At 24.7% G+C, this 15,252-nt stretch overlaps 3 protein-coding genes across 3 annotated transcripts; all 3 read left to right on the top strand. All coding sequences in view use genetic code 6, as the record gives it.

Annotated features, from left to right (window-relative positions):
• Positions 1 to 723: 723 nt before the first annotated feature.
• TTHERM_00046380 (eukaryotic aspartyl protease family protein) lies at positions 724 to 8,916 on the top strand (the record flags this gene model as incomplete). Its single annotated transcript, XM_001014633.3, has 14 exons — positions 724 to 1,399; positions 1,514 to 1,608; positions 1,660 to 2,190; positions 2,247 to 2,641; positions 2,712 to 2,995; positions 3,048 to 3,424; positions 3,478 to 3,925; positions 3,978 to 4,787; positions 4,873 to 5,239; positions 5,369 to 7,168; positions 7,225 to 7,517; positions 7,722 to 8,199; positions 8,261 to 8,689; positions 8,745 to 8,916. 14 exons carry the CDS (start codon positions 724 to 726, stop codon positions 8,914 to 8,916), a joined length of 7,155 nt encoding a protein of 2,384 aa, XP_001014633.3.
• Positions 8,917 to 9,328: 412 nt separating this feature from the next.
• On the top strand, positions 9,329 to 11,104 carry TTHERM_000046379 (eukaryotic aspartyl protease). Its single transcript, XM_012797371.1, has one exon. The coding sequence runs from the start codon at positions 9,385 to 9,387 to the stop codon at positions 10,924 to 10,926; it is 1,542 nt and encodes a 513-aa protein (XP_012652825.1). The 5' UTR covers positions 9,329 to 9,384; the 3' UTR covers positions 10,927 to 11,104.
• A 664-nt stretch (positions 11,105 to 11,768) lies between these two features.
• On the top strand, positions 11,769 to 14,814 carry TTHERM_000046378 (eukaryotic aspartyl protease family protein; the record flags this gene model as incomplete). Its single annotated transcript, XM_012797370.1, has 10 exons — positions 11,769 to 11,948; positions 12,059 to 12,220; positions 12,375 to 12,618; positions 12,675 to 12,814; positions 12,873 to 13,487; positions 13,555 to 13,788; positions 13,842 to 13,943; positions 14,000 to 14,284; positions 14,340 to 14,468; positions 14,527 to 14,814. 10 exons carry the CDS (start codon positions 11,769 to 11,771, stop codon positions 14,812 to 14,814), a joined length of 2,379 nt encoding a protein of 792 aa, XP_012652824.1.
• Between the last annotated feature and the right edge of the window lie 438 nt (positions 14,815 to 15,252).

Here is a 15,252-nt window from a genome sequence, read left to right as displayed (position 1 = left end):
TTATAAGTTTTACAGTATTTCAAAACATTTTTAAAAATAAATAAGATGTAAATCATTCTAAAAATAAATTTTTCATTAAATTGTTTATCAACTAATTAAATTATTAAAATTCATCTTCATTTAATTAAAATTTTAAACATTTTAAATTGTAATTTATTTATATTTTTTACATAAAAATATATATTTAAAGTATTTTAAGAATTAAAAAAAATAAATATGAAGTATTTAAATTATGTTTTTGCTTTTTCAGGTAGAGAAGTTATTGTTAAAAAAGAAATAATTAAATAAAAAATTGAAAATTCTTAATAAGATATTTATAATAGTTTATCAATTAATATTAAAGAAAGGATTCATATTTTTATATTTTTGAATTGATAATTCTTATATTAGTAAGAAATAAACTTTAAATTGATATGAAAAGCAAATTAGAGCTTAGAATTTCATGTAAAAAAACCAATAATTAATTTACATATATTGATTGATGTATTTTAATTCATTTTTGAAATTATTTATTAGCCTTACAAAATTAAGATGTAATAAACATTTCAACTAAAGCTAATTAATAGTTAAAAAAGATTTGTTAGTTCTTAATATTTTTGTGGTCTAATCTAGAATATCATCAGCTCAAAAACTCTATAAGTAGAAAATTTTTTGTTTTCCCAATTTCCTAACTACTATACAATTAGATTTTACAATTAAGTTTAACTAATAAATTGAGCTAAAATGACTGATTTCACAATCTAATTAATAATAGTATTTATCGCCTGTGCTTTATAGCTTATAAAATGTGGATATATAAAATCATGGGACATCATAACATTAGATGATTTTAGTGGTACACCTAATAGATTTTAGATGTATTTTAACCTAGAATCTGGTTTATCTGAGAAGGAGTATATTTAAATAAACTTCCCTGATCCAAATATTAAAGTCCTAAGCTCAGATTTGTATCTTTATGAGAGTTCTCTCCTTTTAGTGTCTGGAGTCAATTGCATAAATTATGTTCCTTCATTAAAAAATTACTACTGCTAATACGGAATAGCTTTAAATGCTACAACTTGGTATTCAATAGTCATGCACGTCGACCCATCATTAATAAATTGGTCAATTTCATAAATTGAACCTGTCGAAATGATTACAGTTTCAAATACCTGCTATGGTATATTAAATTGTTCACCAATAATATATGATATGAATAATTACTTTGGCTATCTCTTAAGAACCCAAATAGGAATTAACATACAAACAACTTTAATAAAAGTGAGTTTCAATACAACAATAAATTCACAAACAATTCCTGGTTATATATATAATACATATTTGGATATAACACCAGGAATAAGCTACTATAGTGGTGCTATTTATACAATTACAATTAATCCTACAACAACTTTAACAGGTAATTAAATTTGAGGCTTTAATTAAATAGAAATTAAGATTAAGCACAAATTTTATAAAATATTTTTGTGGTTTTCAAAAAAATAAATTAATATTTTTAAAAAATAAATAACAGATCCTATTTTTAACTTTAAATTTGGACTTTCATGTTTCTCAGACATTTTAGATTGTTAAGTTAACTATTCTCCTATGTGCACTTCTATACCATAGGTATTCTAAATTAATTAAAAATATATATTAAATAACTAATTTTAAATATAGATTTAAAATTCAACTTGTAGCGTAAACTAAAATCTTAATTAAATTAGTTTCTAGATAAATCAACCAATCTTTGTTGGTTAAACTTTCAGAATTAATGTTTAAATTTATAATCCTCTCTCTTCTCCTTAAAAGGCTGATATTAGGGTGCATGGATAGGATATTACTACCTAAAGAACAACAGAGAAAGGAGTTGCTGCAAATGCTCTTTAGACATAAATTATTTAAATTACAAAGAGTAAATTTAATTTTATGTGGGGAATGTCATAATAAGAACAAGGACTATAAAATTCGCCTTATAAGTTGTTTAGTTCTGTTAATCTTCCTACTGTAAATAGTGTTTACATTTCATTTTAAGTCAACTTAGCTATACCAATCGGTTAGGAATATAAAGTTTTAGTATGCTTAGGAAAAGCATTGGGAATAATAGAAAACTCTATTGTAACTAATCTTCCTGCTTTAAACTTAAACTAATATCCACTCTGCTACCAATAAGTCGATTCTTTTAATAATGTTTATGTTGCTTGTGAATAAGTAATTTTTTTATAAATTTTGGAATAATAATGATCTTTTTGTTTTAATTCATTTAGGTTGGTGCATTGATATAGTAAAATTAAGATTACTTTGTTTCAGTGAAAGTATCATATGCATCTACAATTTCTATTGCATAAGGATATGGAGGAGTTTAAATTTTTTTAAAAAATTATCCAAGCAACAAATTATACAACCCATATCCTGGAGAAAATATTAATATTAAAATTAATGATGAATTTTACGATGTTAACGGATTTAGTCTGGCGTATGGACTTGGAACTACATAAATCGTTTCTTACACTGATAGTGAATAATATTCAGCTGTACCAAATGCAGTAGAAAATTTTCTGTCATCTGATATGTCAAATACCGTTGGTATAATTCCTTCTGATGTATCAAACTAGCTGCTGCTTTTCTTTTTGAAAGTTGACTAAAGCTAATTGATTCCTTTGTAAGATTTTTATAAATATAAAATCATTATATTTATTAAAGTATATAAATTACTATTTTAAAATCAAAAGATCTACAAGTTTTCCTTAGTATATGATAAGAATGAATATCTTATATAATCCTAATGTTATAATTTATGAATAAGGATATGATTAAATGGGTCTCGACTTTGCTGCCTTTTAAACAGCAACTGCCTCTGATCCAAATAAATGGACTGTTGATTAAATCTAGTGCTATAATAAATTAAAGTGTTCTTGGTACAATTAGCAAGCAGCTGTGAGTCCTTTAAATTATCTTTAAACAAGCCCTCCAACTGCTACCGTTCCATATAATATATAAAGATTCGAATGCATTTGTAAATATTTTTTTTTCTTTGACTTAAGTTAATAAAAATCTTATTATAATAGCAACTCAAGTTAGTGATTGCAACAATTGGAGGGGATTTTCAGTTTAATAAAATGGAAACGGAGGAGTTTTTGCTATGAGAAGAATTAAGTTTAGAACGGGATTTCACTCATAGCTGTAAGCTGATGATGATTTATTAGATTTTGTAATATGGTTTGATTATGCTAATTATGCAGCTGGAACACCCTTATCATATACAGTATAGTCAGCTTAGCTAATTAATGCATATACAATTTAGCTTAATCCTCTTAAAACCTCTAAAATAAGTTATATCAACTTCAGTGAGAATTCAATCAACCCAGGTCACAGATTTCCTACTTTTTTAAGAGTAGGTGGAAGCATAGCTTAAACTGAATACCTAGGTGCTCCTGCAATAGCAGTATCCATATTTATTGTATGTTTAACTTTTAATAATATATAAAATTTATAAAGGTTTTTTTTGATGAATCTGTTGAGCTAAAACCCTACTTAAATTTCTATAATCCTCAAGGCTAAGCTTAAAAGGATATTGGATGCTCAGCTAACAATTGCTATTTTTATAATTCGAATGGAATTAGCGGAAAAGAAACATGGATGAATTACAACATGGTATTGGCTACAGGACTAACAGATATAGAAAATGATTTTAATTTGTTAATACCAATATAAAATAAACTATATGGATCTCAAATTTTAATGCCAAAGCGTCTTGTTGTGGCCTTTTGCGATTTTTCGAAAACATCAAACGGAGTTCCTAATTAACTTAGAATAGTTAATGTATTTAGGGTGTACGGTGCTCCTACTTATAGTAATATAGCTAATCCAATTAGCCCTATTTTCTCAGCTATTATCACAAATGCACCTTTATCATTCACATCTAGTTAATGGTCTGTTACGCCAGGTAATTGAATAAAATATTTGATATAATTTTAATATATTATTGTATAAAAAAGCTAACTAAAGTTAATATAAACTGGATATGACTAATGTTTAACCTTTAGGCACAGCAAACACTTCTATTTAAGATTAAGGCTAAGTCTATCAAAATCATAATAACAATTTTAATCCTGGATAATCAGGAGCAGGTGTTACTATCTCTTCTTTGTATTATAATGTTTTTGGGCCTAGTACTTTGGGCTTTACAAACCCACCTTTCGGAGTGTCATAGTATTGTACTAAATTTAATTATATTTATAATGACATAATAGGATAATATCCAGACTAAGACAAGTTTACAATATACAACGTATATTGTCCTATTGATGCTAAGCTATTAGGCACTATATCTATAACTTGGATAAATCCCTTTTTTAGTTACTAATTTGCTTACTAACTGTAACTCACTCCAATTTTTATGTATTCATTTTCTTCTGGATAAGGCAAAGTTTATTCGTACTAACAAGAATCATAATCGGTGGCTACATATTATAACACATGTATAGTAAACTAAGTCATGAATAATATTTACCCCATGTCAGTAGGTAAATAAGCAGTAGATTTTTCAATTTAAATCAATGCTAAAACTTCTTTAGATCCTTCTTCATAAACAGGATATGGTTTTTTAGTAATCCAAATAAATTTCTCAGTAAATTTATCTTCACTAGCCTTAGCTTCTTCAGTTTGTGATTTAAATAACTATTTATCAAATTATTTTACATGTTCAGTTTCTTAATCAACTTAGAAATGGTAAGTAGTCTTAAAGCCGACCTAAAAATACCTTTTAGATGTAATTGAATATCTCCTTTTCACAGTGTATGTTGATGGTAATCAAATTATTTTAGAAAATTAAATTTACTTTAAATTTCAAAAATTTATTGCTAAACATAATTTTTTTTTTAATTATAAAAGCAAGCTCTTAAGCTTCTGTATCTGGTGTTAAATATGACATTTTAATATACTTGCCAACTTAAAAAATTACAGGAGGAAGAGTTTTTGGAAATATTCTTTCAACTCCCTTAACCACTATTGGAAATTTTATTCTTTTTTCACAATGCTTATCTAATAACTTTTTAATGTCTACTTAACCTTATTTGAAAGTGTTGACTATAAATAACTTATAATTTGAAGTTAAAAATGCAAATTACAAATCTCCTTTTAATTTTACATTTTCTTCATCACCTAGAGAAAGATTTTATTCTACTTCTTTCTATTCCTTTGACTTTGGATTTTTGATTGCACCGTACTAAGCTATACCCTCAAGGAGTAAATTTATAAGGTAAATTTTTTTTACTATCTTCTATATAAATGCTTATCTTACCTAAATATTTAAAATCTTATGAAAAAAATTATTTCAGTAACAATATTACTTATTTATAACATATTTTTCATTTATCTTAATAATCAGATGCTCTGTTTATGAAGCTCCTACATCTATTACTGTAGTTCCTAACGATTAGTTTAAGTTAAGTTGGAGATGGAGTTATATAGTATATAATGCTAACTTGAGAGATATTAGAATATATCCAAAAACTTAATTTAGAAATCCAGATTAATATATTTTTACTTTGAAATGCTTAGGAACATACACACCAAGTAGCTCTTCAAGTACTTTTAATATATAAGGATAATGGATGGATGGAGCAGTAGTAATCCAAACTAGCTAAGTCACTGGTAGCTACTCTTATGCAATGGCTATTAGTAAAGGTGTTATTGATCCAACCATTTTATCTCCTCTCTACATATCTCTTTTCTCTAAATTATTTAACTAATAAGGATTTGAGTCTTCTTACACTTTCTTTATTAAGCCTACAATAAATTTAAATTATTACACAAGAATCTATATAAATTTCCCTTATTATGTAGGAGTTGGTGTAAATAGAGAAGTTAATCCTGAGTGTTATACAAGGGTTAAAAATATTCCAACACCTATCTAGTATTAAGATTTTAAATTAGCTTATTGTGAGTTAATTAACGATAATAGACTAGTCCTTTGGTTTAATTAAAATGTTTATGCAAATATTGAATTCCATATTGTTATCCATGGAATATCTTAACCAGAATTGAAAAATAAAGATCCAACAGCTAGTGATAATGAAGTATGGATAGGTATCGATGACGATGCTATACTTTCTAATGGTATCAAATAATTTTCCTATATAAGCACACCACGCGCTGAACTAACTGTTCCTAGTCAATATTCTTTTATAATTTCTTCAGTTTAAATTTCAAATACTTTAATAAGATCTGTTTACAACTTAAATATAGCTTTTGATGTAACTAGTACTTAGCTAAGCTCCTCAATTCCAATTTATCTTTAGCTTCCTTCCAGTTTCTCCAATAATTAAATAGGATAAGTAATTACATGCACTCTTATTCAAATAAATACAAACACAGTTTTATCAAATACTGCTTGTGTATTTTTTACCTAAAGACTTATTAAAATAACATTTTCATCAGTTCCAACAAATACTTGGTACAGCTATAAGCTATTATTAGAAGGAATATATTCTCCCTAATATATTCCTGAATAAATTTAAAATTATATCAGACTTTATCTTTTTCAGTCTCCTGATTTGGCAATAGGTTCTTACACTACAAATGTAGTTGGGATAAGTTTAATTTAATAATCAAATTATTATTCATTCACCAATGATACAACTAAAATAGACTTGATTTGGTTTATTTATGGTATGAATAAATAAGTAAATTCTACAAATATAAATATGATAATACAATCTTAAGTTCTTCTTAACACAAGAACAGTGATAGTCAACATAGGATATTACAGTAAATTGATAAATCTATAACCTGCAAACAATCAAACTTATCTTATATCATTCGGGATTAATCTTTCTGGATTCGCAAATCTTTTTAAATTAAAGCCCGCTACCCTATTTACAATTAGGGGTAGTAATAATATTTAATTTACAATGGGAGCCTTGACAACTACAGCGCCTGGAATTTATTCACTCTCTGCAACTAAAATTAATGATAATGCTAATTTATATTCAATAATACCAAACCTAAAAGTAATAGTTAGTTCTGAGGCTTGCTAAATAAATGCGAGGTAATACTACTATGAAATTCCTGTAAGTGGTATTTCCTTACCCATTGAATTAGACTTTTATAATTGCATGCCGTTAGATAATGTGATATTTACTCCTTTGCTTTAAAATACAAATTCTAACAATCTAGACTTCGATTAGTAAATCAATTCTTTCATTTTTATATAATAAATTTATATTTTGAATTAAATAATAGAAATTACCTTATCAATAAAATTACTGGTACTTCAAATGATAGTAGAATGTATTTCTTACTTAAAGATTTAACTCATAATCCCAGTAATGTTAATTTATAAATTTTATTGACATTTTAAGTTAGCGGAGTAAACTAATTAGCATACTTACCTCCAAGCTAAATTACTATAAAGTATATTTCTCAGAACAATGTAGCCCCTTTAGCTTCACCAATCACAATTCTATAAGTTTTATAAAATTCTGTCTCTTTATAAATTCAATGCAACTAGCCTGGAATGGCATTCTGGGTAATAGGTAACCTAAAACAATTAAATAATTATATTATTATAGAATTTGCTAGTTAAAGTAGTATTTTTACAATATTAAATAAATGACATAGCTGTTGATTATCTTTAATTTATTTTTTAAATTAAACTTTAATTATTATATAATTTAACAAAGATTTAATTAATATTCATGATAATTTTTAGTTTTAATTTATTTATTTTCGAATAAAAGGCATAGATCCTTCTACATAGAATATAGCTTTTAATGATATTCTAAATATTGTTACTGGAGTTAAAGGTTTATAACCAACTGTTTCTTCTTATAAAGATCTCAAACAAAAAATTTATGGAGTTGATATTTCATATATTAATTAGCCTATTTATAAAACTTTTGATAATTTAAAGGCAAATACTTACTACTCATTTAAATATTATTGCTAAAATTAGAATTAACTAACTAGTGTATTTTAATCAGTAACTTGGAAAACTCTTAGTAATGGATCATATCTCTTAAAGATAACTTTCTTTTTTAATGGCTTGCTTACGTTTCAGTAAACTATGTAAATAACATGCTCAATTTAAAAATATTTCACTTTGCCAAGTTAAAGGGTGTTATCAGATAAGGATACACATTGTAATTAATATCCAAATTACAAGAATTTTAATTATAATAATAGAGATGTTAGGAACCCAATCAATGCTAACTACCCGTAATTATTCATAAAATTGGTTTTTACTTAAATATAAATATATATATAATTTAAAAATTAGGTACATGTATTACATTCTTCCTGATTACACAATATAACAAGATAACACTAATTTTTTAATTAAATAACAAATCATAATGAGCAACTTTATAAATAACTTCATTCCCTATCTTCCAAGTTCTTCAAATTATCCTCAAATAGTTTCTGTTTAAACTTAAGATAATATATTTACTCGTACAATTGATATTGCTGTAGCTTAACCAAAACAAGTGTTTACCACCACAGCTTTAACTTATTTAAAGTTAAAAAATTTGGATGGATTTATTATAGTTGGGATTGAGTAAGGAAAATCAAATACTTCGCCTTCCCCAGACTAAATTAAGAAAGGATTAAATTTTTATGATTAAAATTTATTTAGTTTTGAAATGAGATACTGCTAAAGAGAAGTAATCTAAGAATTCAAGTTTATCTAACTTTAGCCAGGAACTGAGTAAATAAATTTTAATATATTCTTATTTTTCTCATAAATTATTTTCAAATTATAGTTATACTGCATATTTTATTGGCTCTGTAGATGATCCTAGCTCAGAAGCTGAAGTAACATAACCTATAATAATTTCTTTCACTACCTAAGATACAATTCTTGTAGTTTAGACAATTAACGCTAAAGTTTTGAATGTTTGTTTTGTTTTTTTGTTACTAATCATACTATAATGAAAATGAAGAAGTATATAAATAAAATAATCATTTGAATATGTAGTTTTTTATAAAAAACGATACATCTAAGTATAAATTTACAAACAAATTATTTATTGATAAAATTAATATTTTGGTTTAGAAACAAAAAGTAGTATTTTTTAGATTTAAGGATGATAAGTATTTCCGATTTAGAAATCTATTTCTTTCAATTTAAATATGAATTTTATCTGATTTTTCTTTCTTATCACATAATTTAACTTGAAAAAATATTGAACAATTTGAATTATTTAGTCTATTTTTTGTCTATGGAAGCCTTAAAAAAAAATAAATCTTATACAATTTTTTTAAATTAATTACCAAGAAGGTATATGGTATTATTCTATATACTAATTAATTATTATTAATTACTTAACTAAAGCCTTAAGATAATTTTTTACTTAACAATTTTTAAAAATATTTAACAATTCAATTAAAAAAATTATAGTTATGATATTAAAACTAGTGCTTTAGCTTTTATTTATTTCCTAAGCTTTAACCAAGCAATATGTGTTGGAGATTTAAAGATAAAATGATTATAAAGATTTAAATAGCATGGTTCAAATATTAGATTAATAGGTTTATTTTTTTCAAAAGTAGGAGAGGAGTAGCAGCTGGCTTAGTTCTTCTACATATTATAGCAATCAAACTCAATAGAGTCAAAGCAATAGCAAACAGAAATTTAATAGAAAATTTATTGCACATGTAAATAATTATAATTAGCAAAATAATAACACAACCAAGCCAAACCACGGAAACTATACTAGTTTTCCATTATACACAACTTATGGTAATGCCTATTTAGTAGATATTTACGTAGGATCTGAAAGGCAAGAGTTTTAGGTAATGCTAGATACTGGAAGTTCCTACACCTGGTTATCTCATGCATCATGCAGCACATGCTAGTAGGTAGGAATTAAGAAATTCTTTGACTGTGATAAGAGTACCACCTGTGGGAATTAAAATGAGACTATTTAAATAACTTATGGCAAAGGAGAAGTAAATGCATCAGTTTATAGAGACCAAATAGGATTTGCTCACAATAAATTTATTGCAAATAATCAAGATTTTCTACTTGTAACTTCAATGCTTGATCTCGATTTTTTCCCAGGACACGGGTTATTTGGACTAGGATTTAGTTCAATGAGTGATGGAAGAAAAACTATTTTAGATAATCTTAAAGAGCAGGGATAAATTACTAAAAGATAATTTGCATTTTCTCTTTCTGGAGAAGCTGAAAATATAAATTTTGGTATGACTAACAAAGATTTTTTTATTTTAGGAGGTGATTCCGTGGATCCCTCATTAGCTGATGACAGCGATTTTTTTACTTGTCCTTGCTCTTTTAGATCGTATTGGTCAGTTTAAGTATAAAAGATAGCTCCAATTATTTCAGATGTAGAAATCGATTTGCATTTTTAGTCTAAGTAGGCAATTATTGATTCTGGAACTAGTTTTATTGTATTTAATGACAATGATTTTAAGATACTTGTTAAATTCTTTAAAAAGCTCAAGAAGTTAAATTGTGCTATTGATGATAAATATAATTTGTTGAGATGTGAGGCTACAGATGAATCAGTATACCCTATTTTCAAATTCACTCTTTGCGAATAAAGCAGGCATATTCTTATTTATCCAAATTAATATTTGCTTTGTGATGAGTCTGTTTGCTATGTAAGAGTGAGTGGGATGAATCTAGGCTTAGAAATGGAACATGTGATTATTCTTGGAGATATATTTATAAGAACATAATATACTGTGTTTAATTAAGATGATTCTACGATATCTTTCTATAAAAAGAAGTAAAGTCATAAAAATACATAACCTCCAATGCTCCAAAAAGATATACTAGACACCTCTTTAGAATTCATAAATACAAAGTAAGACTATAATTCCGTTAAAGAAAAGAGTTAAAAATTGGAGTAAAAAATTTAAGATAGTAATAAAGAACATAAATAAATGAAATATAGTAAAATATAGCATAAACATTGAGCAAAAAGAAATTATTTCAACAAATCAATATGAATATTTTTCATGAGATATTTATAATTGATTCAAAACTAAAAGTACAAAATTATAAAAATTTTTCAAAAGTATTTATTTATATTTATGTTTTTATTTGTTTAAAGCGCTTTATTTTAATTATCTTATTTAATCTAATTTGAATAAATTCACTATTTAAAGTAATTGCGATTACAATTTCTTTATATAATTTTTAGTTTGTTGTTTTAATCATAATTGTTTGATTAATTTACTTTATTATTTTAAATTACCCTGCATCAATATACTATTTTTTTTTACTTTTAGCTGAAATTGGAGTAGATTTGAATATCTTAAACGTCAAAAAAAGAGTAGATGGCAAAATTTTTAATTTAAAATTTATTAACTAATTGATTTTATTTTAATATATTTTATTTATCAAATTGCATCATTTTTAAGAATTACGTTTTGGAATTTAGAATATTTTTTCTATTCAAGTATTGATTTAATTGATTGATTTTTGACAAAAAAAAAGATATTGCATTAATTTAAAAGTTTTGATTTGTCATTATGAATTTATATGAGTTTCAAGTGATTGAAAATAGATATTTCTTTGTTTATTTTGCACTCATTAGATACACGTTTTAAAAATTAATATTTTTTATATGTTGATAACTTTTCTGCTTGCTTCATCCTTTAATTATAAAGTTTATTAAAGCGATTTTGGCAATTAAATAATCTTATTAAAACAGAAAAAAAAAATTTACTTGCTTTAATTATTGAGAAAACTTAAAAAAAATAGCCCAAATCATATCATCAAAAAGCATATTAGTTAAATAGCCAATAGTGTAAAAATGAAAGTCAAGAAAATCTTCAATCCTTAGAAAACAATTAGCGAAATTATTAAGCAAGTGAGAGCTAGTCCTTAATAAGAATAAAAAGCCATTTTAAGCTATTAACTTGAAGAAATTAAAAAAGAACTTAAAGCCTCTGACCCAAAAACACTTCAAATTGCATTGCAAAAGCTATTCTTTGTAATTTAATTTTTTAAGATGGTTTTATATTATACATACTTTTTAATATGTGTTTACATTTAATTTTAAAAACACATAAACCTTATGATTTAATAATATAAATCCAAAAGCTTAAAATGGAAGGAGTTGATTTGAGATAGTTAGACTTTTTGATAGTCAATTGTCTTAGTTGCTCATCTTTTGGACCTAAAAAAATGGCTTGCTTATAGGTACCTGTTTGTATTGATCCTTCAAGCCAAAGTCTTTTTATGGCAACAAATCTGTTTAAAAAGGTAATCATATTAATTTCTTGAATTATAACAATGATTTCAAATAAGATAACTTAGGTAGATAATAGATCAGCTATATTTTATGATTAAAAGCATATTTTTAATGTTAAAAACAAAAATAACAAATAAAGTAAAATATTTTAAATTAAATCAAAAGGAAATTATGAAATCTAACCACGTTGAGGTTTCTTGTATACTCAGCTGCGTTACTAATATAGTTACTGCAGATATGGGTCCAATTTTGATTGAAGATTCTATAAAAATATTAAAAAGCAATAAACCAATACTTAGAAAGAAAGCCATGGCGTTAGTTGCAAAAATTTTTTAAGTATGCCCTTAAACTATCCAAGGAAATTTAGAAAACATTTTGGACTCAATTATTTTAAAAGAAGACAATCCAAGTATTTGCTTTTTATATTATGAAAAAAAATTAAATCTATTATTTTTAACTAAAAAGCTGTATTGGCATGCTTTACAAGTATAGTTAATAGTGTGTTAAATGTTTAGCCAAAACTCTTTCCATTATTCATCAAACCTCTTTATGAACTAATAAATAAACAAAAATCTAATTGGTTCTTGATTAAAATGGTTAAAACAGTAATTATTATTGGTTTCAACACAACAATTTTAAATAATAATGTTATAAAAAATAAAGTTCCACAAAATGATAAGACTTGAACCCCGTTTAGTTAAAAAATTGTAAGAAATATATAGCAATCTTCTTACAACAACAAATTCAAAAGCATTGGAATATGAATTACTAAATTCAGTCATTGAATTCTTTAAGGAAGATGCCAGTTTATATGATTTAGCCTGCGAAAAAGTAAAAATTTTTATAGAGCATGACGACGCAAATTTGCAAAGCTTAGGATTCAACCTTTTAAATAAAATGATTTCTACTAATCAAGTCATGATCAACGAATACAAAAGCTTTTTAATGGAAACACTTGATGGAACAAGCGATGCTTACACAAAACTCTAAATATTAGATATCTTTTAGAATTTTATGAACAAATAAATTTATGAAGACTTTATAGAAATAGTACTGAAGCAAATTGTAATCAAGCAGTAGAATAAATCAAAAAGAACAGAATCTGCCCAATTCATGAGACTCTAAAGGAGAAGTATTTCTTGTATAATTGCATGCACCAAAGCAAATGACTATGAATATGTTAGCGATTATGACTGGTTGATAGAAACTGTTGTTTCATGCTTAAGTAAAAATGTACTTTCTGCAGAAAATGCTCTCGAAATTTAAAATATGATATATGTAAATGAAATATTTTTTAAAAATAAGTTCTTTTATAAAATTAACTATTGATTTAAAATAAAAAAAGGATATAATGGTAAGAATAGATGGATTGAGTAAGACAATATTTTCATTGTCGTATTAGGTTATAAGTGAATTAAGCCATTTAATGCTTAACTAATCTGATGAAACGTTTAATTATTTTAGAATCAAAACAATTGAAGCTAACGATTAAAAAATTAGTAATTCACCTATCACTGCTTAGGAAATTATATTCTAAACATTTATGTTTATTGTGGGAGAATACTCATAATTAATGAAAGTAAGTTGATAAAAGAATATTTATAAAATAATTATTTTCTAATGAATTAATAGGATAGTAATGAGGTAATGAAATTGCTAAATCTTTTAAATAATGTTTAACTTCTTTAAGTTTTTGAATAGTCATCTTACGAAATACAAACTGCTCTTCTCAAAGTAAATTTTAATGAATTAAAAACAAATCAACATAAATTTTTAAAATATAAAAATAGTGTTTAGTGAAATATTCACAAAAAATTCAAAACTTGGAGAAAAATGAGGAGTTTTAACAAATTTTATTAAAATCTATTGAAATATTGATTAAGCTATAACAAATAAAAGGAATAAATTTTGAGCTTGATATTAGCCAAAATCTTTTATTAAGAATTGTAAATCCCTAAAATGAAAGTCTTAACAACTTAGTTTAGTAGATACCTTCACAAATTGAAAAAAATATTATTGAAAGCATAAGTAATTTGAATTCAATTCTAATAGACTTTGAGCCCATTCATCCTGATGTAAGAAAATTACTTTTAAAAAAGTGTTTATCTAATTTAAATATAAAAAATAAAGGCTTAAAAGTATATTGCCCCTTTGGTAGATCTTAACGAACCTGTTTAAAAAAATTAAGAGGAAATTGATAAGATTAGTTAAAAATGTAAAGAATTTTTAAGTGTATAAGGAAGAATTAAAGAATAGCAAGTATATTATTCTTAATAATTAATTTTATAAAAATATATATCTTAAATAAAATAAATAGGAGCAAAGCAAAGAGAAATTATAGGAGAGTAAAGAAGAAGAAAAATTAAATTAAAATGGCGAAAATAAGAGCGATGAAAATAATCCTGAAAATGGTAAAACATTAAAAAATAATGAAAAATAAATAGATGCTAATCCTGAAACTACAGAATTAACTGAAAATCAAGTTTAGAAATAAGAGCCATAATAAGCAAAATATACAGTAAAGAAATTTTAAATGCCAAGTATTGCTAATGGAGGATAATAATATAATGCTTTGTAAGAAGAGAATGATGCAGATAATTCTTGAATAAAAATTATTATTTAATTATTCAAAATATTTTTTATATAATTAATTTATTAATATTTATATTTGTCTTAATATTAACTACTTTATTTTCTAACTTTTTAATAACTATAAAATATAACTAATTTTTACAATAAATGATAAGATAAATTTTGGATTTAAATTGTACTAAGCATGACATATTAAAATATATTCTATGTTTTTTTATTTATAAAATTGTTTGTTGTTTATATTCAATTTTAAATTTTTCTTTTAATTCATTTAAAATTTTAAGCTAATAAATAATTCAACAAAATTACTAATAATACTTATTGTATAGCATTTATTTAATATTGTTTATTCCTTCCTTCATTCATTCATTCATTCAAAAAATCATTAATTCTTTTCAAATCTAAATTAAAATTGAATTTAGTATTTAAAAATTTGAGATTTGTATTTTGA

This window comes from Tetrahymena thermophila (genome assembly GCF_000189635.1).
Source record: "Tetrahymena thermophila SB210 genomic scaffold scf_8254659, whole genome shotgun sequence".
Classification (NCBI taxonomy): Eukaryota; Ciliophora; class Oligohymenophorea; order Hymenostomatida; family Tetrahymenidae; genus Tetrahymena; species Tetrahymena thermophila.
Note: the sequence above shows the minus strand (reverse complement) of the source record. Positions and strands in the feature narration are given on the sequence as shown.